This window comes from Neophocaena asiaeorientalis, unplaced genomic scaffold (assembly GCF_003031525.2).
Source record: "Neophocaena asiaeorientalis asiaeorientalis breed wild unplaced genomic scaffold, Neophocaena_asiaeorientalis_V1.1 scaffold130, whole genome shotgun sequence".
NCBI classification, from domain to species: Eukaryota; Metazoa; Chordata; class Mammalia; order Artiodactyla; family Phocoenidae; genus Neophocaena; species Neophocaena asiaeorientalis.
Window position 1 is genome coordinate 2,103,357 of NW_020173397.1, and position 27,141 is coordinate 2,130,497.

At 47.0% G+C, this 27,141-nt stretch overlaps 1 protein-coding gene across 2 annotated transcripts in view; it reads right to left on the minus strand.

Annotated features, from left to right (window-relative positions):
• The window catches only part of ITPR1 (inositol 1,4,5-trisphosphate receptor type 1), a 324,061-nt gene that overhangs the window by 21,084 nt on the left and 275,836 nt on the right, over positions 1–27,141 (minus strand). For both annotated transcript variants that reach the window (XM_024747000.1, XM_024747001.1), the window contains 7 exons: positions 23,051–23,226; positions 18,424–18,588; positions 12,673–12,868; positions 11,227–11,319; positions 9,921–10,060; positions 9,177–9,342; positions 6,218–6,378 (listed from right to left, as the gene is read on the minus strand). In XM_024747000.1, coding sequence (XP_024602768.1) covers positions 6,218–6,378; positions 9,177–9,342; positions 9,921–10,060; positions 11,227–11,319; positions 12,673–12,868; positions 18,424–18,588; positions 23,051–23,226 — 1,097 coding nt within the window. The remainder of the gene's footprint in view (positions 1–6,217; positions 6,379–9,176; positions 9,343–9,920; positions 10,061–11,226; positions 11,320–12,672; positions 12,869–18,423; positions 18,589–23,050; positions 23,227–27,141) is intronic.

The window sequence follows — 27,141 nt, forward strand, 5'->3', positions numbered from 1 at the left end:
CTACCAGGGAGAAAAAGTCAGCGCCAGGCCTAAGGGAGGATGGATCAGAAGCTCTGACGTTTAATTTTCAGGGAGTTCTGTGCATTCACATGAGTAGTCCCCTGGGTGTGGGAGCCCAAGTCTGGCTGTGGCTCCGGTGAACCGCCCTTCCCCTTTAACCAACCCCTCTCTCTCCCCAGATGTGGTCACCAAAGGAAATATCATCCCCTGTTCCAAGCTTAGGTGAGGCCCACGAAATTTATCAGATTGTAGCAAGTCCAAATGAACACCTATTGCAGGTACACCCTTCATAAGAGCTGTGCTCTGCCATTCCTGAGCTCTAGTCTTTTAAACAACCCCTGTAGCACCGGACTTAGGTGGCTGCCTGACTGGCGGTGCTGGCGGCAGCTCAGAGACTTAACCCCATCCTGTTATTTGTGCGCGTTCCCTAGGGGATCCTCTCTCCTGCTCTTCTCCCTACCCCCCTTTTTCCGGCCCTTGCCTCTTCTGAAGGCAGCTAATTCAGCGCCGCAGCGGAGAGGAGGGGCCCGGGAGATGAGCCAGTCCTAGTCAGGAAAACCCACCACCATCCAGAGCCCAACGGCTGCGGGTTCTCGACACTGAGGCATGTGTGCGAGCACAGATCGAGCCACGCTGAACGTGCATGCGTCAGGACCCCTCCAGGGTGGGCTCATCATCGGACCTGGATGTGAGTCTCAGCCCGAGCACTTCTCAGCCGCGTGACCCTGGAGAAGCGGTTCAACCTCCCTGGGCTTTAGGTTCCCGTCTGGGAGATGGTGATAGTGCCACCTGCAATGCTGTTACGGGGACCAAACAAGATCATACACGCAAAGCATTTATCTCAGTACATACTGATTAAACGAGACCTATTACCCCAGTATGACCCAGTCTGCTTGGGTCAGGGCGAAGCACGTACAGCCCAGAGTTCACAGCAGCACCCTCTGTGCCCCAGGATCAGGCTGGCGTGGAAGAAGGTTCTCCCCAGCTAGTTCACCGTTCAGTTCACTAGTCAATTCACACACTGTCCTGGCAAAGAGGAGGGGCTGGAGCGGCCCCTGTGAACTATGGATGAGCAGTATCCCATCTGATCACCCTGTCTTTAAATGCAATTAACTCAAAAACACACCTCTGAAAATACACCTTATGTTGACAAGGTAGAATTCCAAGCTTCAGAAGGGAAATCTCTATTTTATTAGCAAAATAGATGCCTTAATATTTAAGTTACTGTTTCGTCTTCTTTACCAACCTTTCCTCTTAATGCTTCTCGAGTTTCTAACTTTCAAGAATGACTTAGGTCTGCTTTTCAAGGACTGACTTTTCTCCTGAGTTTGACTGTCATAGAAAATTGGGCTGCTGGGTCTTTGCTTGGAATCATATATTTGATCTTTTACCTACAACACGCCCACCGTGCAGTATTTAAATTCCTTCAGGCAAAGATACTCACAACTGATTTACCACTTATTCTGGTGAAATACATCAGACTGCATGGCCTGTCAAATAATCATGTATAGACTAACACAAATTCTCATTTCAGTTGGCAATGGAGAAAAGCCAAATAGCGCTAAACATCATTCAAGCAAGGGCGTGTGGTACATAAATTATAGTCCAGGGTTAAAAAAAAAAAAAACAGTCCACTTATTACAAAGGCTATCGCCAAAACTCTATGTGGCAGCACCAGACTTCAAGTTCATATGGGGAGAAGGGAACTCAGGGTTTTTTCCTCCTCCTCTGAACTGCCAGGGCTAAGTGAGGTCACTCTGTAGTCACATTTCTCTGAAAGTTCAGCCCTGTCTGGGGCCTGAGTCAACGAATCTGAGACCGGCTCCGCACTACCGGGTGGCTCTGGGAGTCCTGTAACTTAGTCACAGAAGAGGCTGAGCGTCCCGAAGTCACCTCCGCGCACCTCCCGTCATGTGCGCAAAGCCAAGAGACGAACCCACCAGCTAACCCAGTATCATCAGGATAGAGTCTAACACACAGCACTCCGGGGGCACTCCCCATGTTGCCGGAACCCCTGGTCCTGGGCAGTGAACCCGAGCGGAGGACGGCCCTAACCGCACAGACCAACGTCACAAGTACCCGTGACCGACTCAACGGAGAGACAGTGATAACGTCAGCCTGGTCCTGCTTCAACATTTAAGGACACTTAACAGTTTTAAATTTAAGAGAGAGGAAGACACAGGAATTTTCCACTGGAGGATGCCTGTTCTGACTTTTCTCAGTAATAGCACGTCAACAGCCGAGACGCCTTACGCAGTCCTAGCACCTAGGAGTCGGTGTTCGCACCAGCTGTCCACGCTGCAGCCCTCTGCTTCCCGGCTGACGGCTCTGTGCCTGAGTGCTTACCACCTCTGTCCCCGGGCCCACACGTTCCTCTCCTTTCCGCCACCCCATGGACACGTGACGGGACACTGACCCCGATTCACACATGGGTCAGGAAAGTCCAGGGACTTGCCCGGGGTTACCGGGCTCGGAAGGGCCGGAGCCAAAACTCACACCTTCCATGTTCTGCCCCCAGATCCCATTCTTAGGTGGTGATGACTGCATGGGAGGCATCAGCCTGGGCCTGGCTTTGCCAGGAAAGGTCCCACCTCCAGTGAAAGGAAACGGGAATGATCAGGAGAGGGAAACCATTCTCTGTTATGTTTAGATGAAAACTAATTTGTGGGTGAACATCCGGTTGCTAAGTTCTTGGCTGTGAGGCAGAGCAGCAAATGCTCCTTCTTTCCAGATGTTTCCGTCTCCAGAGAGAGGTCCTGGCCCCCTGACCGTCGGCCAGTTCTCGAGGGAACTGCAGCCTCGGGAGTTGCCCTCTCAGAGTCAGCTTGGGCTTCTAAGAAGCCTTCTCCCATCAGAGCCCCTGGTAGAGTCTCCTAAGCAGTTGTTGGTTTTTGAGATGAAAACCTAGTTGCCACCCCTGACACCCCATCTGCAAGCAGTTGTTTTCGGGGCGTCTGCAAAGCTCCCCCACCCTCCGAGCGGCCACCCGGGGCCTTTTCCATTTGGTTCCGTAGGGTCGTCTTTTGGCACCTGTGACATCCCAGTTCCTTAGGAGTCTCTGGGATCTGAACGAACAGGCTAAAGGAGAGCTGAAGAAGAACTCAACACCCACCGCCTCGTGCCACGAACCAAGAGGCGGTTTTCCCGAGGAACCCAAAGGGCCCGTCTCAGCCATTTCTTCTGGGACGTGATAAGCCAAAGGGCCTCACGGACTCCTGGCCGGCTTTTCCTTCCATCTCTGACACTGCTCGTCAGCTGCCCTTCTCCCTCCTGACGCTGGAGTATTTGCAGCCTCCCGGAGTTGGCTTCTTCGAGACATCTCCTGGCTTCTCCTCCCAGAGGCCCGCCTCGCGAGGACGGATGCTGAGGACCGCCCCACCGGCTGGGGCTACATCTGGGGCTGCCTCTGTGGCATCTGACTAAGGGAGCCCATGCCCGGGGCAGGCCGGCGGGGGGTAAGGAGCCCGCCCCACCGTGGTGGCTGAGTGCCCTCGGGCTGCCAGCCCCCACTGAGTGACTCAGCTGGGCACCCCCAGTTCCTAGCCCACTGTGGCTCTCCAGGGAGCCTGCCCGGCAAGGATTCATGTGGCTTCAGGGCGAGACACTGCCAGGAACGCTGTGGGCAAAATGGCATCCCCTTTCGGCTGGTGGATCGAACGCTTCCTGGGCCCTCGCCCAGCACACGAGACATCTGGTTCCTCAGCAACTTGGACATTCAGAGTTAAGAATTCTTTGATGCTACAAATTTTTAGGCTGTTTGACAAGAAGCTCTCATACAAAGGATGATGTAGATGGGAAAGCGCAGTGAATGCAGGGGGCTCTGAGCATGCTGGGTGGCCGGCTCGGGGGGGGACTTCTGGCTTTTAAGCCTCGTCAGGTGACTGCTCACAAGGCTCCTGTTAAGTCTTCATGACTGAGACAGAAACCCAGAAGTGCACCAGAGTTTTCTGCGACCATAAAGCACGGTGATTAACAGAAAACTGGCCCCCGAAAGACTTAAAGATAGGGCACATTCAGAGAGAGGCAAACGAAGTAAGGGGAGAAAAGGAATGTGTGATGAGGGTGAAAACTACAGGCTACCTCTTCTAAACATTAAAGGGTTTAATGCAAATGCAGGTTGGTTTACACAATGCAGATAGGTTTGTGTCTGCACGAATGTCGATCAAACACGGTTTAATTTGGCACTGTCGACACCAGGAGGAAAAGAAAGAACCTGAGGACATTTCAGTTAATGTGTCCTGACCCCGGAAACCTACCCTGTGAACATCTGCACCCGACAACCACCAGAATTCCCAGTCTCCCTCTCTAAGAACAGACCCTGCTCCCACCTGGCCCAGAGCCGCCAGCACCCTCCCCGTGTCCTCCCAATGCCGGGGTCGTGGAGTGCAGTTCCGGGTCATTAAACCCGGGCTTGCATCCCAGCTTCTGAGCTCTTCCTGGGCAGCTTACTTAACCTTAAGCCTCCCTTTCATCTGTAAAAGAGGACATCCATCACCCTCATTCTGGGACTCGTGTCTTTTTCTCCCCCTTCTTTGTGTTATTTTTTCTCCTTGCCTTCTCCTACTCTCATCACTCTGGTCTCTCTACCCTTCTTTCTTTTTTTCTTTTTTTAATTTGGTTGCACCACGTGGCTTGCGGGATCTTACTTTCCCGACCAGGGATCGAACCCAGGCCCCCTGCAGTGGAAGCGCGGAGTCCTAACCACTGGAACGCCAGGGAAGTACTGTACCTTCTCTCTTTTAAAACCTTTTAAAAAGTCATCTCTGTGGTGAAACCCCATCTATTTCTCCTCACCTCCAAAGTTCTCTCTTCCTGGCTCCCCACTTTGGGTAGTTTTCTTCATGCAACACAGTCAGAGATGTGGAAGAGCTTCACAGACCACACAGACAGCTAAGTCCATATAGAAGAAGGAATACTTCTCCTCGGCAGTCACATAACCAGTTTGGATGATAATTTCTTAAAACAGTATCTGTTTTGTCTTTTCTGTTAGACTCTTACTATTCGGCGTGTGATTCACGAACCAGCAGCTTTGGCATCCCCTGGAAGCTTGTTGGAAATGCAGAATCTCAAGTTCTGCCAGTGCCTGCTGAATCAGAATCTGAATTCTAACCAGCTCTCGAGATGACTCATATGTACATTAAATTATGAGAAGCACAGAATTAGGCTTAAGGGCCTCCATGGTACAGACAGTACAGCATCCCCAGAAAGCCCCTCAGAACTGGGTGCTCAAGAACTAGGGCCCCGTGAGTACTGGCCTGCCTGTGTCCACCGCCAGTGATCAGCCCTCACCTGGGGTTTCTTTGCATAAAAAGCTTTAAAATCACATCTGCATAAAAAAACACAGAAGGGCTCATTTAGGATAACTTATACCTGGGCAGCGTGCTCAAGTCCTTGGCAACAGGAAGGAGATCAGTGAATCATGTAGTCTTTCTTCCCAGCTCACCGTCCCCTCTCCTCAGGGAGCTGGTGTAAATCACAGACTCCCTGAACTTCACAATCCATGCCTCGTTGCTTTACCATACGCCCCTGAACGTTTCAATGAAGTTCAGAACCACAGGGATGAAAGGACAGCTGGCCCGGAACCCCCAGAACACGCGCCTGGTGCCTCTACAAAGCCCTGCCTGAGAAGAGCGCTCTGCAAACCGGCGGCAGCTTCCCCCTTCCCGGGCCACGGCGGTCACGCTCCCCGTCAGCAAGAAGATTAATTTGGGACTCAGATTCCTCCATCACGTGATCCCTTCCTGATGATTAGCAAATTGTCTCCCAGAAAGGCTAGGCTGAGGCCAAACGGACCAACCAGGCCGAACTACACCGAGTGATCATTTAAAAGATATACCGCTTAGAGACCAGGTCTTATATAAGGAGGAAAAACAGAAAGGGATCCATCATCAGGAAGAGGCCAAGTACATAGAGGTAGGAAGGCGGGCTACAGAGCGAGATCTAGGTTAGAAGCCCAACCCCGGTTAGGGTGGCCGTGTGCTAATCTCGCTGAGCTGCAGTGCTTCCTCCTTTAACCTGGAGATGACACCCCATCTGGGGCTTCTGAAGGTCACCTGCAAAGACTCACGAAGTTCCAGAGACTAGAGCCCGGTCCGTGGTAAGGGATCAGTAGACGCTGGATGTTAGCTTCCCCACTGGCTCCCGGTACCATGCTCCGAGCTGAAGCCGGGCCAGCAGGCCGGAGCGTGACCTGCCTCCAGGAGGTCTCTGCGCTCACCTTGATCATTTCCGCCACGTAACTCTCGGGCCCCGTGTACTCTGTGGAGTCCTTGACTTTCACCAGGACGATGAAGCACAGGTAGTGCCACATGTTGTGCTCCTCCTTGATGTGCTCTTCGAAGGTGACAGTCTTGTTGTCGAACTTGTCCCTTTCCAAGCCTAAAAAGAGACAGAAAGCCCTGAGTGAGCAGCCATGGGGCAGAAAAACCCACGAGAGAACTACCCATCCAGAGGAGGCTGTGGTTTCACTCCTGTCTTTATAAAGAGTTGGGCTCTGCTGGCCTTACAAACGCATTCACTTTTGCATCATAGCAGGAAAACACAGGCTGTAGGTCAGATGGACTTGGGCTTGAGTTCCACCTCTGCTACTGACCAGTCACTGTTTGATCTCCACGTGCCTTAGCTGCCTTCTCAGGGGATGGGAAGACATCATCTAGGTTCCAGGAGTGTGTGTGGGTTAAATGAGCATGGGTGTGACAGGTCCGTGCACACAGGCAACCAGGGAATGCGAAGTCCCTTCTCCCAGGTAAATGCCAAAAGGGAGACACGTTAAAAGGTTTGTGAGGAGACAGTGTAAGGACAAAAAGAACTAGACATACAGTTTAAACGACAGCTGGTAAGTTTATCTTTTGCAGAGGTATAGGTGAGCGATTCTGAAAATAGCTTCTCTGTATTCTTAGATTGAGCAAATAAATAAATATATGGTGATACTGGGAGTCAGATATCTAACTGTCAAAGAAGGGAGCACAAAGATAGAAAGGGAGAGAGACAGAATAAACTCTGATTGTTGAATTGGAATTCGAGGTATGGGTGTGAACTCATCCTTTCTCATGTGTTTATGGAATAGAGAACTCTGTGGATACATGTATCCTCTAGATCTGTGCCCTGATTAGCCCTGGGAGCAGTGACACACCAAGAGGAATGAGCACACCCAGTCACCAGATCTTGGCTTCTAAGTACCAGTCTCCACTAAACAGAACCAGAGCTCTTTGGAGAAATGGCTGATACCAGGGCTGGGCCAGGGAAGATACAAGGTGAGCTTGCATCTAGAATATCTCATGGTGCTAAAAAAGTAAGAAAGTCCATAATAAATGATGGTGACACGGCAAAAACACAGCAGCCCGCTTTGAAGGGGCTCTCAAAATCTGGGGCAATCTGAGCATCAGAATAAATTATGACAGTAAAGGATTATATAACCCATCGAATTAACTAAAAACGCAAATCCATTGTGTTACAAATACAAAAGTACAAATATACACAGGGAAAAGAGAAAGTTATTTCTTAAAGTAGAAAGCCAATTAACAAATGTAGAAAGTAAGATTTGGCAAACGTCACAATCACAGACTCAGGAAAAAACTGGATGCAGAAACAGGTGCGTTAACATTTAATTTGAGAAATGATGGGATATTTACGTTGCCTCAAAGTATCTCCTCATAAAATGGTTCTCAATTACAAAGAGCAGAAAAGTAACTTCAGTGGAGAAACAGGGCAATTACCAGCTTAACCAAGGGATCAGAGTTAATACAACCAGTTATAAGATGGACCGGCACCATGTACCTCCTGATATGACGCACTGAGGAGAAACAGCATTTCTTTGATGTTCCTATAAAAAAATGCATAATCTCAATCTTACCATGAGGAAACATCAGAAAATCCCAAACCAAGGGACATTCTACAAGATAACTAACTTCTATATTCTTCAAAAATGTCAATGGACTGAATTCAACACATGACCTGGGACTATCGTTTGCTATAAAGGACATTATTGGCATGAAGTGTGAACTCTGACTAGGATCTGTAGATTAAGTAAGAGTATTACATCCTTGTTAACTTCCCAATTTTGAGAATTATATTGCATATATATAAGAAAAGGGTCCTATCTTTAGGAAATATATAGTATTAAAATAGGGATAAAGGGGCATTGTGCCAGCCACTCTCAAACTGTTCAGAAAAATAGTGTGTGTGTGAATAAGGAAAATGAAGGAAAGCTTTAACATGTGACAAACTGGAGGAAAGAGTATATAGAAATTCTTTGTACTATTCTTATGACTTCTGTAACTGGGATTCTGTCAAAACGAGAAGTTTTAAATGGTTTTAAGGGGACAAAAATCTAAGATCTTAAGTTTTTAAATGGAAAAATGATCATTCTTTGAGTAGACACACCAGTAGGAAATTTATGTATTTAGTAACTACATTATGAACAATCCTGAAATGACTACTCAGCTCCCAGATTCCTACATGATTAATCTGCATTTACATGTATGTCCTTGTAGTTATACAGAAAATGGTATCTCTGGCACCCCATGCACCTCCCTTATGTAGCAGTTTACTACTCATCATTAAGCGCCTACACAGAGCACGCGCTATGCTAGGCGTGTTTCATAAACTAGCTCTCCTAAGTCCCAAGATAAGGCCGAGAAGTACGTGTTACTGTACCCATTTTACAGATGAACAATGAAGGTTCAGAGAAGTGAAGTGACTATACCATGGTCACACAGCTAAGTGGCAGAGGTTTAATCAGACACCAGGTCTGACTCCCGAGCCCAAGCTGCTCTGAACGTTTGCACTGCATGCTCTTACAGGACTCCATCTCCACTTAAAACCGGTTACCATCTGCAGTAAAGCCATCCACAGGCTGGAGGTGGAGGCAAGATCTCCATTCTGGTTACTTAGAATGCGAACACGAGATGCTCTGGCAGCCCAACAACCATGAGGCCCTGAGACACACACATTTCAAACGGTGTACGATGATGCTTCCGCTAGCCCAAGCTTCATTTCTTAAAACCAACCGGCAAGTGCTGCACTAGGTCCACGGGCACTCCAGACACTCCCCAGCAGAACAGATCAGGGGCCCGCTCAGTGCCAAGGGCAGGGACGCTGGAGAACAGCAGCGGCCCTTCCCACGGAGAGTCTGGGCACCCCCAGCCCCTCGGCACAAGCCAGGCTTTACCACTCACCGCAGATAAAGCACGTGGTCTTTAAGATCTCTTCCTTCTTCTGCTTTTCGCTCCTCAGATCGGCAAAGGTGTCAATGATGACCCCGAAAATCAGATTAAGGACAATGATGATGACCATGAAGAAGAACAAGAGGTCATAGATCACTCGAGCAGCAAAGAGGGGCTCCTGGAACAGAGGCACCTCTGTCAGCGGGTTACCCCCTGTCCCCAGCACTCGGGTCTGCAGAGCTCAGGGCAGAAGGAGGGCACTGGATGCCTCCAAGTCAGATGTCCCAGCCGTCCCGGCCCACCCCAACCCCCAGCAGTGCCGTGTGCTTCGCTCGGCATGTTACATTGGGTGTCAAGTGTAAAAGCCACAAATGTGGCTCTTTTCACACCCGCCGTGTATATTGTGAGTTCTCCAAGTGTCACGTGGCACGTGCCCGAGAGCAGCTTCCTGGGATCTACGGGGTTTACGAATGTGTTCACGCAGGGCAGACCTGGCCCCCGAAGGAAGGAATCGCTTAAATACACGGAGGGGAGAGCAGAAGCTGCCCCCCTCCGCACTGGGGCTTCCTCCCAGGGCTGCAACTCGATGGTGACCGGAGAGGAAAGCAGCCCTAAGCAGCTGGCTCCGCACGCACGTCTCCTCACCACCGCTCCCAGCCCTGCCTGTGTGTCTTCGGTTTACACTGGAGCCCACTGCGTGGTGCTCTCACCACCCACCCCGCCCCCCTGCCCTTCCTTCTCCTGGGGCGCAGCTACCTCTTTGGACGGCTTCCTGAGCACATCTCCCACTCCGCCCCCGCTCCGCAGCCCGTGACTCAGCACCGTGACGATGCACATCAGCAGCGTCTCGCACGTGTGCTCTTTATCTTGCTCCGTCTCTTCTGCGGGGACCCGCTCTGCGAACACGGCGAGTCGGGAGAGATTTGAAACGTGAGTGAAAAGAGATACCGGGATTTGGACATCATGACTCCTGAATGCCGCCTCACCAGCGGACAGACAGGAGCCAGAGAGAATAAAAGAAAGGAGTCGAGCATCCAAGGCTTTCTTTTTCATCACTAAAACTTGCTAATTTCTCAAGCCCAGAACTGCCCTTCCCTCTATTAAATCTAAAATATTCCCTATCGTTTTCAGATTTTAAACTACAGTGTCAGCTCTGAACAGGCGCTGACAGGACGCTGAGTGATGAGCATCTCTTCTCTCAGCTCGGCCCAGGTTCCTCACCGGGGCCGCCGTAGGGCTAAATCCAGCAACATCTTTACAGTTCGTCCTCTGAATGAATCGCTTTAAACCGGAAACTGTCCGTTCTTACTGGTTTTGGAGGAAGAACTTGCTGACCGCCCTGTTCTTTTCTCCAGCTGCAGGGAGAATGCTCTGGCTAAAACACCTGTCTCATCATATCACTCCCCTCTCAACAACCTGGATCATCCTTTAAGTAAGCTTTGACCCCCTTAGCCTGACATGTAAGACCCTTCACCATCTGGCCCTTTGTTGACCTCTCTGGCTTCATTTCTTCCGGTTCTCCTTCCTCGTGATCGTTATCTCCCTAAACATGCCGTATTCTACGTCCAGGCCTTCAGGCATGCTGTTCCCTCCAACAGGAATACCGACCCCTCCTCCTTCGCCCAAGAGTCTACTGTTTTCGTTCAGCTGTCACCTCCTGGGTGATACTCTTACTCCAGTACTAGGCTGGGTGCCTATCTTCTATAGTCCATCCTTATTCTCAGCACTTAGCATCCTCTCTAGTAATCACCTCTTTGCCCACCTCCCTCTCCCCCTGCCCCGACCCTGCCACCATAGTTTATTATATCTTAGAGTACAACACAGTCCCTGGCAAATAGGGGGCACTCAGTAAATACTGGCTGGATCAATGAAGCAGCTATTTTCTTCCCACATAGCCTTCTTTCCCCCGCTTCATCCCCCTCCTCTCTCCCAGCCCTTCCTCTTTGCTACTGGCCTTACTTCTGAGCAGTGAGTCTGCTTTCATCTGCTTCCAATGTCATGTGCACCATCTAAGCCTCTGGGGGGAGCCTGGCACTAACATGGTAACGCTGCGAGGTCCTACCTTCTTTGGGTGCCGGAGAGGAGCAGTTCTCCCCAGTCTCCACCCTACACACGTCAGAGTACAGGAACTCGCTTGCCAAACTCTCACTGGCTTCTGGAGAGAGAAGGAAATTTTATGATGAACAATCTGGCAACATATGGTTAAAATGTTTGAAGTCCCCAACTCACGGCTGATTAAACAATTCTTTACATAAATAACACCCGACAAGCCTGCATATAAATTCAAAGCAGAGATGCAATTTACACTTTCATTTGGTGATCTGTATGGGAAAAAAGCCAGAAATGTCAATTCCTGTAAGCTTACTAGAAATATCGCACTTAAATAGCACCTCTCCAACTTTAAAGACAAACAGCTGAAACTCTTCGACAAATACTACTGAACATACAGACTCCAGCAAGATTTATACCAAGTCTGCATGAGAAGCGGGAGCGGAAATCTGAGACCCAGATCAGTTTAGTTCAGAACCCTAAGATGGTTGGCAGTGAATGCCATTTTTAGTGTCAACTTGGAGGCTGGAGTTACATGCCAAGAATGCAGCATTTGGGAGGGAGAAAAAGGCTGCCTGGCTTAGTTACAATTCTAGTTTGTTCCTTGGACTCAGGGCGCCTGGCTACCAGATGAAAAACCAGTAATATTTCACTTACTAGTGTCAAGTATTTTAATTGAGGGAAAAGGCACTTGGGTATCACTCAAGAATATGTATCTCTCTCTCTCAAAAGAGGAAATCTCTTCTGTTTTTTCTATAAATGAAAATCATATAAGCTCACTGTAAAACGTGCACATTGTTTTTTTTTTTTTAAAAAAAAAAAAGCCCCAGAGACAACCACTGACGCAGTTTGGGGGTATATTCTTCCATATTTTATAAGACATATATGAGCTTTTTAATTAAAAATAAAAATCTACACAGATCCTATTGTAGTTATTCTTTGGCCATTTCCTACCATATCCTGGGTACTCTTCCATGAAGGTTTATCAAGACGTACCATATCTGCAGGCTTCACCACACCATGGATGAAACACACTCTAATGAAACACTCCCTTACGTTGAGATCACTTCCAATTTCACACTGCAGTGAACATACTTCCGTACACATCTGTTTCTACATTTTTTTTTTTAAAGGATAAATTCCTAGGGGTAGATTTACCAAGCCAGAGGGATGCAGACTCCTATGCTTTCAATATACATGGTCAAACTGTTTTATGAAAATGTTGTACTAGTTTAAAATAGGACTTTAGTAAATAAATTCAGCGTAGCATCTGGACACTCACGCTTAGCACTGACACATCATACCGCCCTTTGAATGAAGCGAAAACTAAGCCCTGTATTCAGTTCACACTCTGAGTGTTAGGGAGATACCTACACTGCCAAAGTCATCATTTTTAGTTCAGTTGTAATCAGGAAATACTCTTTTAACATTAAAAAAGCTCAGAAGATCCCAAACCCACCTGGAAGAGCGGTTTCATTGGGCAGCCTATCTACTTCCAAGATGAAGTCATCCTTGAAGAAAAGGTAGCCCACTATTGAGAACAGGTAAACCAGGATCAAAGCCAGGACCGCCGTCAAGATGATGGACCGTCCGTTGCGAGTGACGCTTTTAATGACATTAAGCAGAGTCTCTTCTCTGTACACTAAGTCAAAAAGCTTTAAAAACAAATGAAAGGACAACAATGGGACCATTTTAAGAAGCCTCTATATTAGATGGACATCAGTATCCCCTAATGACAACTTTATAATGATTTATAAAGAATTTACCCTTCCGGAAACTCAAAAGCATTACACCCTTAACGTGTTACCCTTGCCTGTCTTAACAGTGAAAACCGAGATTGTAAAAATAAGGAAAAACAAATATAGAAAGGGAGGGTGGGAAACAATAGCAATTTCAAGTTGCTTACATGTAGCTTAGAGGTCTTGGGAATAGAGAAAATACAGGCTGTACCAGTGAGCTGCAGAGGACAAGGGAGGAAAAGGACGAGGGGCCTGGTATTCATTTTGTGATTATTCACTGAGCTTCTATTAAGGGCCAGCCACTCTGGATACGGGGCTGGCTGACCTGCAGTGGGCCAGGCCAGGGCGCAGGGACTCTGGAGCGGACAAAGGTTCAAACCTCAGCTGAACCGCTTGCTACCACCAGGTCCAGGCACTACCCCCTTCCTCTCGGAGCCTCAGTTTCCTCATTTGCAGACTGAAGGAGAAAGACTTATTGTAAAGAATAAATAGACAATGTATATACAGTGCTCAGCATACAGTCATACTTATGTGCCGAGTTAAGTCCACCATCGATAGTAATTATCATTAAATTCCTGACGAAGAGACTGGGCCAAGGTCACACAGATAGTACACAGCAGGGACGCTGACGCCAGGAAGCCTAAACCCTTCCCATGGCCCTGGTCGGGGCAGAGACCCCCTGCGGTTCACAGCGGGTTCACCATCTTGGTGCGCCCTCTGTCCAAGGGGCCTGCGCTTCGCAAGAACTTGGCTTCATGAGAAATGGAGGCTCCCTGGAGGTACTTAGAGGTATGGGAGACCAGTAGCTGGTTTTCTAGGAACTACAGTCTCAGATATTTGGCTGGAGGGTTGGCGGAGAGCCGTGAGAGAAGAGATGCATGGTGTTATTCTGGACCTGGGTGGGAGCTAGCTTTAATATGGCCTCTGTGTGGACATCTGATCCTGTCCTGAAGGTCCTGCTTCCACCGTGCCTTTGGGAATGACTGTGCACAGCCAAGTGAGTCAGGGGACGAGGGTGTGAATCCTGACTCTGCTTTTAATTCGTTGCAAGCTGTTGATCGGGCCACGAGACCTCTCTGGACCTCAGTTTCTGCATTGGTAAAATCAGTGGACTGAACTAGCTCATCTCCGAGTCCCTTCCAGTTTAGAATTTTACGTCTGAGTTCATTTTCTGCTCAATTAGCCCCTCTGCCTCCATCAGGCCAGTCTGTGTCCTGAGACCAGCGTGAAGGGCACCGGGTAAAGGAGGACACTTAAAAGGAAGCAAGGAAGAGGCGTTTATTCGATATAGGAGTACAAAGGCTAATGTTGCTGTTAATGTTGGTTAAATATTTTCCAGCAACTCACCATGAAGCAGCAAGGAAGAGCAACTTCAGACAACAAATGACACTTGTTTTCTGGGGCTAAGAACTGTAGACATTATACAGCCCCCAAATCACTGAAATGACAAGTAACTTTTTCCTTCTCATTTATCTATCATTTCTGATTTTAAAACAGTGGACATATATCACTTGATAATAAGGAAAAACTTTCTTCTAATTAGAAAATTAGACAAGTGCAATGGAGAAAACTTTGAAAACACAAAAAAGCACAAAGAAAAAAACAAAAATCACTAATAACCCCAATATCTATAGACATTTACTCAACAAATTCTTTCCTTCTGACCTTACTACATAATTGAAAAAAGTGTAACGTATGCATACATATTTTTACAAAAATATTATACCGCAAGCTGGCATATAGTCCGCTTGCTTGGTAAAAAGAATCATGAACATTTTCATGTCAAAAAGATCACCTAGTTAAAGTACCTGCCTGGATGATAGCCTTATTGACAAACTCAGAATCTCTGTGAGGGTGTGATCAAAACAGATATTTTTTCAAATCTAAGTAAGTAACTATCATCACAGCTCTGGTTAAAAATAAGCAGTGGGCTTCCCTGGTGGCACAGTGGTTGAGAGTCCGCCTGCCGATGCAGGGGACACGGGTTCATGCCCCGGTCTGGGAAGATCCCACATGCCACGGAGCGGCTGGGCCCGTGAGCCATGGCCGCTGAGCCTGCACGTCCGGAACCTGGGCTCCGCAACGGAGAGACCACAACAGTGAGAGGCCCATGTACCGCAAAAAAAAAAAAAAAGCAGTGGTCTGATTTTCTGGATAATACCTTTTCTCTCTTCCTTCTGGTACTTTCACTCATTTTAGATTAGAGATTATTTGAATACGGTCCTGAGGTATTTACAGTCTCTTGAATTTGGGCAATATAGCTGCCACCTGTGTCTATATTTAATAAAAAGAACAATTAGATCTATTTGGATTTGAGAGCTTTTTCATTTTATGTTCATGGATCTTTGTTTAGGAAAGTTTTACTTCATTATGTTTTTAAGCTTTGTTTCTGTTATAATTTTTTCTGAGGAAAAAAAATAATGAACCTTATGTCAGTTTCAAAAAAAAAAATGATCACTTAGTATTCCAGTGTATGGAAAAACCACAGTCTACTCAATCAATATCTTTTCCTTTTTTAAACAGTCAAGGTGTTTTCAATGATGTATCATTAAAAGCAATGCTGTGATGAACACCTCGGCAGGCGTCTCAATATATACCTGTCCGGTTATTTCTTTTTGGCAAGTTTCCAGAAACGGAACCGTTGGGTCAAACATAACACGCAATATTCGCTCCACTGCTTTCCGGAAAGGCTGTACCCATTTACCCTTACCACCGTCAGAGAACGAGGCCCACTTCAGCACACTCTCACTAGAAGTGGGCACGATCACGCTTCTGAACCTTTCCCAGCATTACAGGTACAACACGGGATCACACTCCTGTTTTAATCACTACGTCACTGTTGGACATTAGAACACTTGCACGTTTACTGACCACGTGAATTTCTCCTTTTCTTACCTGCCTGCTAATGAACTTTGTACACTTTCATCTTGCGATGTTAATAGTTTGCTAAGGACACAACTTGAATGCAGGCTTGGGACCGGGTTCAGCCAGTCTCGGGGTGAACTTCAATTAGGCCACAGTCGCCCACTCTGCCTTTCCGCCCTGCTGGTGTAGAGGTTTCACGTGACATGTGGGTTTTCCCTGCTAGAGGTCTCTCTTCAATTCCTTCCTGTCACAGGCTTTCCTCGTTTATGGAATAATGTGAACGGTTTCAGTATTCTGTCTGTGGTTCCCAACAGACACGTTAAATACTGCTTTTGACACCAAAAGGAACGCATCACTTGAAGTCACAGAAAGTGACTTAGAAACCCTGCAGAAGCACCTACGAGAAGCGTCCAACCCCAGTCTCATTTGACCCTGGTCAGTCTTTCTCGAAGTGCACTGAGCCGAGGTAGCATCACCAGCAGCTCGGAGCCCCTCTGATCCTTCTGTGACAGGTGAGGGACGGGAAGGCAGGCATGCAGATTGCAATGTGAAATACCGGTTTCACCGAAGCAGGGACTTTTTCACAGGCTCAAATGAAAGGCAGCTCAGGGCCGTGCTTAAGCACTTAGACCCGGGAGTCAACAGAGCTGCGTCACTGTCGTGGTCTCTGCCCCTGACTTGCGGTGCGACTCCGGGCAGGTGACCTGCCTCACCAGGCTCCACCTGGCCAGTGGTAATTTGCAGAGTTCGTCCGCCTCAAAGGCGGTCGTGAGAGGGGACAGAAAGAGCACACAGGGAACAGTCAGTAAGTGACAGTAACTGTTCTTTTCTACACTGTGAGGCCCGTGAGGGCTGGGACGACACTGCCTCGTCTCACCATGATACCCACCGCGTCTAGTTCTGGCACCGGCTGGCACTGCCAGTGACCAAAAGGATTTGATGAACGGAAAAAGAAACAGAGCCAACGGGATATAGATGGTTGGAAAAGTCATTTTCTGCCAGGGCGAGATGGCACTGTCTGAAGGGGACTCCCCTACCTCGTGGGAGAGAGCCCTCAGCAGGGGTGGGAGAGACCCCGACTCAACTCTGCCTCCCCACTGAGAGAGGACAGGAATTTGTCAGGTTCCGGACGTGGGCCTCCCAGACTCACAAACAGGAACCCCACCCAGGGGTGTTATTGCATGAGACAAAAAGGCTTAGAAATATACACAGAGCTCTAAAGATCTCTGATAGAGAGCGACCAAAATCGGGCACGTAATGGCCATCACAAGTGTATCCAGAGACCTCTTTGCCTAAAACCTCAAAGTACGGCCAGACCTATTTTAAAATGAGGAAAACGAATCCATATCCATATCTCTCAGTCTGCCAACATCCACCACTAATGGAAGGAGCTAATCCTGGAGGCCTAAATGGTGCATCCTTTATGGTGTATGGCTGGGAGAGGGGAGACGGGATGACAGAGACGGTAATGACAGCCGGCCATCGCCCAGCATTTCTGTGGCGGTGCTGTTCTCAGACCCTGACACGCGAAGTAGCAGAAAATCCCTATGATGGCCCTGCCAGGAAATGGACTGTTCTCCCCATTTCGTAGATGGGGAAACTGAGGCACAGAGCAGTTAAGTCACCAGCCTGGAGACCACATGGACGGCAATTCCTGGAAGTGCCTTCCTTGCTCTGCTTTTTGCAAGTAGATCCCTCGTCGTTTCTTTTTTTTGGCTGCACCACGCGGATTGCAGGATCTTAGTTCCCCAACCAGGGATCGGACCTGCACCCTTGGCAATGAAAGCACACAGTCCTAACCACCGGACTGCCAGGGTATTCCCAAGTCCCTCGTCTTAAGTCAACACTTAGGCCTTGATCATTTTTTATCATCAGACACATTCCAATACTTCTCGTATTCCCTTTATGGATGGTTTTGCTCGCAGAAAGGTCAATTTTATGCTTCCTGTCATTTAACATAGGTACAATGAAGTGGTTTTTTATCTACAACCCTACAGGTCAAGATTCCCTGTAATGACAGGAGAATAAGCAGATAGAGGTCTGTCATTTAAAAACCTGCTCAGGAGGAAAATAATGGAAAATCAAGACATTTAACCACTCGGCTCAAACTGGAACACAACTTCTGCTAAAAAGGTCTCCTGGATCAATAAATCTATCAAGCTCATCGCCATGGGTCTTGGGTCTTTGAAAATACCTCCCGCTCTTACTGGCACTACATGTTTTCACTGGAAAATGGATCCCATGAGAACTGTCAGAAGGTGATAGTCGCAAAAACATTCTCCTTGTAAGCGCTGGCTGAGGCCAAGAAATCAGACAGACAAAGGTGCACATGGAGGCAACGTCTCCTGACCCAGATGGCGGGCATCATCTATCATCATGATCACGCACTGTGATCGCGCACCTCCCGGGCTCCTGATAGCTCCAGGACCTGCTCCCTGGGCAGCTTTCCTCTCCAGATGCCCCAAACGCTGCGTACAGGGTGGGCTACGACCTCGTAGACCAGGCACACCAGTCACCATGAAAAAGAGGGGTCCGTGAGGGGAGGAAGGACAGAGGATGCTCTCCTAGTTGCCCACATGTAAAATCTTTCAACACCAGCAACTCACCAGCAAACTGTAGAAGAATTCATGGACGAAGAGCCCCATGGCGCAGATCAGCAGATACAGCAAATGATAAAGGAACTCAACATCCAGAACCATGGCTCGGTAGCCTCTGGTGAATGTTCCACAGTTGCCCACAAAGCTCATCAGAAAGATGATTTTATTGCAGACCTGACAACAATGAGAGCAACAGTCAGATAAGCACGGACCACATGCCGAACTCGAGACTCTTCACAAGAGCCGAGGGCAGTTTGCCCCCAGGCGTCTCTCGGCGCCTGTGCCCAAACAAAAGCTTCCTTTTGCACCCAGGGCCCACCGAACGCGCCGAGACCTGTTCTGCGGATCAAAGTCATTTCATTACTTTGCTTTTCAGGCATATTGCAAGTTAACGTGACAGTCAAATAACTTCATGGGCAACACTAATCAAGTGGCATTTGTAAGTGACAAAAACAAAATTAACACATACTGAAATTATGATTTTCAAGATAAGATATGAATCATTTCTAACATCCTTCCATGAGTTAGTCAAACACAGAAGTCACCTCAATCCTCGAACCCTGTGATCAGCATGATTAAAAGTGTTTTCTAACTTTCTGTTACATTCTAGGCATTAGAGGGTTGCAATTTAATGAGAAGCAGCCAGTTCTTGTCATCCATTGCTCCTAGTTTTACAGGGAAAATGAGAATTCTCTTGGGGTGCGCAGGGGAAGGTAAGGGACTTCAGGATGAGTTCTATTCCCCTGCCCCCCTTTCTGGGAATAACTTCTTTTTTTTTTTTTGGTGATGAAAGTTAAATTTATTGTGGTATTCATTTTGTAATTCATATACATATCAAATCAAAATATCGTACACCTAAAACTAATACAATATTATATGTCAATTACATCAATAAAAAGTTAAAAAACAATAAACGAAAAGTATGTAACCTTATTAATAAGCAAAGAAATGCGATTTTCCCCATTTCTTCCTTTTCATAAACTCATATTTCATTGAAATAGTCATATATACATGGTAAAAGTAAGAGCATTTTTTCCCAATAGCATAAAAGAGTATAAAGAATAAAGGAAGTCTCCCTCCCAACCTATACTATTAGATCCCCCCAACTCTCCAAGAAGACTAGTCTGATCCCTCAGAAGGAGCCACACTGGGACCTCGTAAAGTACCAACGCTTGGCCCTTCTTGCGTTGGGAATAACTTCTGTTTTTCCTCTGGGGATCCATCCCTTCCCGTGTATCGGTCCTTGAGGTCTGGGTGGGGCTCCATCCTGGCCAGTCGGAATTATGGCAATCCCCTGGCAACGACTGGTTCACGGATAGGCACGTGACCAAATGGAGTCAATGACACCCACTGAGATCCTTCCTGGGACTGCAGCGTAAGACAACTTTGTTCTTTACCCCTTACCCTGGACCTGACAGAAAGTGACCTCTGAGGCTGCTGGCATCCATCCTGCATCACCATGGAGCCCAGGGGTACCACCAGCGCAGAACCAAAAGAGAGGAACTGAGCCCTGACGCTACCGTCCAGCCTCCTGAATGCAGCTACACATGAAGCCAGGCGCTAGGATTCTCAGTCACATTTTCTCCTTTGCTTATATGAGCGTGGATTAGGTTTTCTGACCCCTGCAACTGAAGGCTGACCTACTGTATAACAGAGTCCCACCTTTGAGAGAAACCCCATGCCTGAAGCCTGCCTATAGCAACATGCTGCTAGAAAAACCTGAATCAGGAGAAAGGTGGAGAGAATGCGCTTCGGCTGCACTTGGTAAAACCATCTCCTGCTACCCGAGCTAGCTTGGCCACAGGTGCTGGGGAAGCGGTGCCAGTTAATCTGGTGGGTCAGTGCAAGCGAGCTTCTCGGCAATCAGATAAGGGGGGAAGCCAACACCCACGGAGAAGGTTCGGCTTTCTCAGACAGGCTAACCTTTCAATCCACCAGGTCTTTTTCCTCTAATATTCTAACTTTTGCCAGTGTAGGATCTTTTTTAGGGTGAGAAAGCATCATTCATTCTGAAAGGACTGTGTTGCTGGGGTTTGAGAGAGGAAAAAAAAAAAAAGGCCACGCTCTGCTCGACTTTCCAGGACCTCACACGAGCCCAGGCACCTGCGGTACTAACAGAGCAACCCACTTCACCTGACTCCACTCTCCCCTTTAACTTCTGCCCCCGTTTTCTCTGTCGCTTCACCAGCAACTGTTTCCTATTCATGGTCTTAGTCTGCTGTCCCCACTTCCTACGGACCCCACTTTGGTTAGTGTCAGATGTGGCTTTTGGTCCCAGCTCTCTACTGCAGCGGCTCTCCCCACGTCCCCAGGGATTCTCCAGGGCACACACGGCCGTCTTGCCCTGCCCACTCCTAGCACCCAACCCCAGCTCCTGCAGCACCCTTCTCACCACCGTCCCTGCACGTGGCTGCCAGGATAACCACCCTGGGCTGCTTCCCCAGCTCTAAGATCTCCAACATTCCTTCGCTGTGTGTCCACAGCCGCTATTCCTTCTCCCATTGCTGCATGTGACATTCCTCTTTTGTTATCCCCTCTGAGTAATTGTTTACTGTTTCAGCTTCCCCCCCATGCCCCCGAGCTAATGGTATTATGAATGGTCATTAATTATCCAAACGGAGTCTTTCCCCCAACTGACTTCTGTTAAAGAGAAAACTATGGAATGACCAAAGGCCAGAGAAACAAAAGAATTAACTCGCAGAAGACAACCTCTGAAATACTGAGTGTTTTTTCCTTTTATTTATTTGTTCTCCTATTTCCTTCTTAAAAAGCTTCCTCTCACTGCAGGTGAGGCCTGTATTTCCTGCTTCAATGCTGATGTGGCTCTGTCACTCTGGTCATGGCCGATTTCCAAACACGAGGCCCAACATTAATAGCCTGTCTTGTTACCTCGAGCCCAGTGAGCCAACAGTTTTCGTCTATTTTCACCCTGAAAACCAGGTCTTGCATGACTTCATTTTAGCTGGAGGCATCATTCTTCTCCCAGCCTCCCGTGACTAAAAATTTGGAGTTATACTTGCCTCCTTCAACACCCAGTCAAGACAGTGATACCTTCTTTGCCTGGAGAAAAGGCCCCAGACCAAGCCCTGCACTAATTTCAGGCATAAGGTTCAGACCCAGCGCCCACCACGTGTCACTGTTCCCTCCGAAGCTCTGACATCTGTACCTTCCTTCTTCTCCGTTATGACCAAGACGCAGGCTCGTCACACGTAATTGAAAGCCCTGCTAGAGGCCCTAAGTGGTCCCCCAACCCCCTGCACAAATCCGTGTACATTCATGCCACTACCAAGGGAATTTTCTCAACCACTGAATTGCTCAAAAACCCTGAATCATTTCCCACTATTGGGAATAGAATTTCCCAACCTGTATTCTATACAACACTAATTCCAAGTGATACTTTACAAAAAATGTGGGCAAATAAGTTCGGGAAACACAAATACCTGGTGTCCCTTTCTTACAGATTCATAACCCGTATCAGCATGTTAAAGTCTCAGAAATGCTGCCATGAAAAACCTTTCATGTTGCTTAACCCAGCATTTCGCACATGGATTTGACCAAGGAACGCTCTTTTCACCTAAGATTTATCAACTTAGAACACGCTGCCCTGGATGATGAAGCCCCAGTGCGTCTTCCTGAAATGCAGGGCCCAGGTTCCCTGTACAGGATCAGGCCCTACATGTCGGTACGTGAGCCACAGAGGAGGCGAAGCGCAACGGGTGGCCATCTCCTGAGCAGGCCCGGGCTCCCCTCGCTGCTGTGGCCTGTGGGGAAGATGCTCGCTCAACCCCTGCTTCCTGGCCCCACTGTCTCCATTCTTTAAGACAAAACTTCAGCCCTGTCCCTGTTCTCCCCTAGCGCCCTTGCCGCCCTCTGTCATCTGAACAGCCACTGGGGGACATTTATGATTGCCCTCAATTACTGGATTCACCTTTTTTGCAGTTATCACTTCCATTTCTGAACAGTGACCTCAGCTGCCTTATACACTCAGGGCAGAAACCTCTGGAAGGCAGTTTTAGATCCCCACACGTCCCAATTCGTTCCTTTTTTTCACCAGGAAACCTCTCCAATTTATGGCTTTATATCAGCTGTGTCCATTTCCTAGGAATTCCACAGATGGAGCTGGCACCTGCCCATCCACAGCGGTGAAAGAGCATTTCCAAATGTCACTACTGACTTTGAGGTAACTCTCCTTGATTCTCTTCTTACCTCTCCACCTGCTCCATCTCTGTCAACAGTTCCTCTTGCTTCTCTGCGGTCCTCACCAGAAGTGGGTGCTGTGTTATTCCATCATTTGACTTAACTGGCTAAAATCTCTCGTCCTAGCACACCTTTGACCTGATTGGCAAAACTAACCCAGATCTCAACTTCTCTCCCTTTGTCTGCCTAATTCTGAGAGGAATATTCCCTGAAAATGAGACTGTCGGTGCCCAGAGAGTACGTTAAGAGGTTCACCGTCTTGTGACAAGGGGAAGAGGGAGACGGCCACCTGTAGCTCTCCTTTGCTTCTGCTATTTTAACAGTTGACCCAGATAATATTTTTCTGCACCAGAAGCACAGGCCAAGATTCTGGGGAGGATGGAAGGCATTCCTACTTGTATGTAAACAAAAAAGTGGCGATGAAGGTATTCATACTTACGTTGAAAGCTCCCAGAAGAAACAACGTGGGTTGTAACCCGACCGAAAATATCAACCGGAGAATTGTGGAAGCGATTAAGGCCCGGATGCCGTGGGGCTTGGGGAGGGCAATGACAATGGCCAGAGATATGAGCATGGCTGTCCACAGCAGCCCTGACCAGTGTGGCTCCAGGGTTCCTGGAAAGACAAGGCAGGGCTCTCAGAGATCAGAGCTTTCACCTGGTACACGTGACAGACCAAAACAGGTTTAACGTCATTTTCTTCAACCACCTCTCTGGCCTTGTATGTCCCAACCTTCACGTCCAGTTCTCTACCCCAGACGTAACCAATCACATCCATGTTTTCTTACCTGCAAGCCTTCTACCGATATACATGTTCCTTCTACCTGGGAAATTCTCTCCCTTTCCCATTCATGTTAAGTCTTAGCTTCGACGTCACCTCTTCTAGGAAGTCTCCTCCTCACAAAACATGCCAGGTGCTCCCTCCTTCTCTGATTCTTGTACCCCTGGTCATCCCTACGGGACACCGTTCTCTAGCGGTCACTGCCCCCTCCCTAAACCCCATCCCCACCAGACTCCAAATTCCCCAAGGGAAGCACTGGGCACCCAGTAGGCACCCATCAGATGAGTCTGTTCCATGAGCAAAACTCATACATGTGTCACACTTCACTCTTAGGGGAGGCAAGCTGGAAGAATAAACTTCTAATTTCTATTAAAAGCACGCTAAGGAAAAGTGCAGGTCCCCTGCCTGCATCAAATTTCTTCAAGGCAAGGAGGAAAGCAACTTCCGTACCATTAGCATCATCCTACAATTCGATTATCCTTGTAGTCAAAGAGCTTATACCAGTTTTTGCCATCTCTTGCTATTGCAAGTTCTATTTAGAGTGTCCCACGAGACGGCTTGGTTATGTAAGATGAGCCAACAGGGCTAAAAATAAGGTTCTGCAAAACACTCATTTAAAAAAAAAAAAACACCCCTATTTCAAATGCTGTCACGTTTTGACTTTCCTTCAGATGTAAACAAGTAGCACTACATGATTAAGGCCACTTATATAAAGGAGTTTCAATTCTCCAGCACTGCTGGGATTGAAGCACCGCCAGGGAAAGAGACACCCCGGCAGGTTCCAGCTCTTCCACGAGCCTGCTGGCTGCCCTAGTTCATTTCGTCCACACCTGCTGAGACTCACTTTCTCTCTGAAAACTGTCCCCCTAACCCCAGCCACCTACCTCTTCCCTTTGGATATCCTTCAAAGGTAAACCTGATTAGGAATGGGCACCAGGAGGCAGAAGCTTCTCAGAAATTCAGGAAGAAGTGCATAATGGGGCCTAGGTGTCCCTTGCTGTGCATTTAACAACTGTTAGATATTGTGTTAAGCCATTTACGCTGATTATCATTTATTTAACCCTCTTGATCACCCTATGAGGTTGCTGTTATCATCTCCATTTTACTCCAGAGGAAATGGAATCTTGGGTTACGTATCTTGCCTAAGGTGACACAGCATATACCAGGAGTATATACGCCCCTGGAGGAATGGGCCTTAACTATCATTAAAAAAAAAAAAAAAAAAAAAAAAAAAAAAAATCCATCTGCTTTAAGTGCACACTTTGATGACCTCTGGCAGTGTATATACAGTCATATGACCTCACGTAACCGCCGACACAATCAAGATATAAACAACTTTATCGCCCTAAGTGGTTTCCTTGTGCCCCTTGCAACTGATGCCTTCCCCCATCTCCAATGCCAGGCAAATATGGACCTGCTTTCTACCACTGTAGCTTTGCATTTTCCAGAATTTCATGAAATGAGAAAAATAATCATATTTGTAGGTAGTCTTTTTAATTCTTTCACTTAACAAAATTTTTAAGATCCATTCAGGTTATTGTGTGTATTAATAGTTTGTTCTATTGCTGAGAAGTATTCCGTAATATGAATACACCACCACTGATTTATCCACTTAACAATTAATGGATATGTGGGTTGTTTCCAGTTTGGAGTTGCTACAAATAACGCTACTGGAAACAACCAAGTACAAATCTTGGGGTAGGTGTATGTTCTCACTTCTCTGGGACAAAAACATGGAAGTAGATTTTGGGACCCTAAGTACATGCTTAACTTTAGAAGACCTAACCATACTGTTTTCCAAACTGCTGGTACCATTTTCCCTTCCCATCAGCAATATATGGGAGTTCCACTTGCTCCACATCGTCACCAATACTTGGTATCATCAGTTTTTCTAATTTTAGCCATTCTAGTAGGTTTCTAGTAACATGTCATGGTGGTTTTCATTTGCATTTCTCTAATAACTGCTGATGTTGAATATCTTTTTATGTGCTTCTTGGCCATTCATATGTCTTTTTTTGTGTGAAGTAACTGATCAAATCTTCTTCCCACTGTTTTAATTGGGTAATCTTTTTATTGTTGAGTTGTAAGAGTTCTTTATATATTCTGGATATAAGCCTTTTGTCTGATGTATGATTTGTAAGTATTTTCTCCCAGCCTGTGGCTTGCCTTTCATTTTCTTAAGCACTTGATTATCATAAACTGCTCTTAAGAGCTCAGTGTAATAAATGTGACCAGTACAACACATGTACTCAAATCCTGAAGGGGACAATATAAAAACCTGCTGTCTTCTGACTATAAAAACAGAGGTGATAATTAATGCTAGATTCCAAATAAACAATTATAGAAAGACTTCTTTGAGACAACTGGAGAAACATCAATATGGACAGGCTATGACATGATTTACTGTTAGTTTTGTTAGATATGATAATGGTATGGTGATTATACACATTTTAAAATTTTCTTAGAAGTTAGAGATGCACAGTGAAATATCTATGGACAAAATGACAAGATGTCAAGACTTCTTTAAAATCTTGCAGAAAATACAGTAGGAGTATAAATGAAACAAAATTGGCAAAATGTTGGCAATTGTTAAAGCTGGGCTTATGGGTATATGGCAGTTTATTATACTGTTCTTTCTACTTGTATATATATTGGAAAATTTCAACAGTAAGAAGGTTTAAAAAGTAGTACTTTATGTGCTTTAATCATCATGCCATGTTTACAAATTCAGTATGAAACCTGAAGATGCCCAATTTTCATGCTGTTCAAAGACGCTGTGACTCATCAGTTCTGAAATAAAGGGGGAAAATGATACTTCTAAAAAGGAGCTTTTAAGGCCACAGTGTCCTTGGCAGCCACAAGCCTTGGAAGTCACAGAGCCACATCGGCACACAGAGCAAGGTCATTACACACCTGAAAGAGAGACATTTTGGAAATCCTGGTTTCAGAATTCAATGAGCACAAATATTGCTCTCAAAGAAATACTTTCAGGTAACCAATCAGATTTTGTTTCTAGACCGGGCTAACACAACCCTCCTCTTGAAGATGGTCAACAGTGACTATAGAAGATGCCCCCGACACATCTTCCAAAAGAAAAAAGTAAATCCCTCTGAGTGAGTGGATGTGTTTGAGGTGATCTCAGTCACTGCATAATGGAAAGGGCTTCCTTAGGTCGGATCAACCTTGTCCTCTCCAAGGACATCTAATTACGTTTTCTGTTGAGTCTATCTGCGTGAAGTTCTAAAGCCCATGCTGCCAAAAAAGAAAGCCTGGACTTCTACAGATCAGCCAGGGGTGATGTCACCTTGAGTGCCACCACTGTAAAGATGGAAGGACCTTTAAGAATCATTGCATCCAGTAGTTCTTCAACTTGGATGGGCAAGAAACAGGATGCTCCAGAGATCCTGACTAGGTCAGCAACTATCTTCTCCTGACCTCTACAGGAATTTCTAAATCCACACCTAAGTTTCACAACTACTGGCTCAATTTAAGCACCTCTTAAAAGAGAGGATAAGGAGAACTAATTGAAGTGGCTCGCCCAGAGTCACGTGGCAGGTGAGTGGCAGAGCCAGGCCTAGACACGAAGTCTGGACTTTGTAACTCTAGCTGTCCCACTGGATGAGGCTTATCATTGAAGAGGAGAGAGGTGTCAATGAACTGTCCCCAGCACTGGCCTCAAAACTGCCACAAGTGACCAGTGAAGAAAATGGCCAAGATATATTAAAAAAAAAAAAAAAATCAATTTTAAAT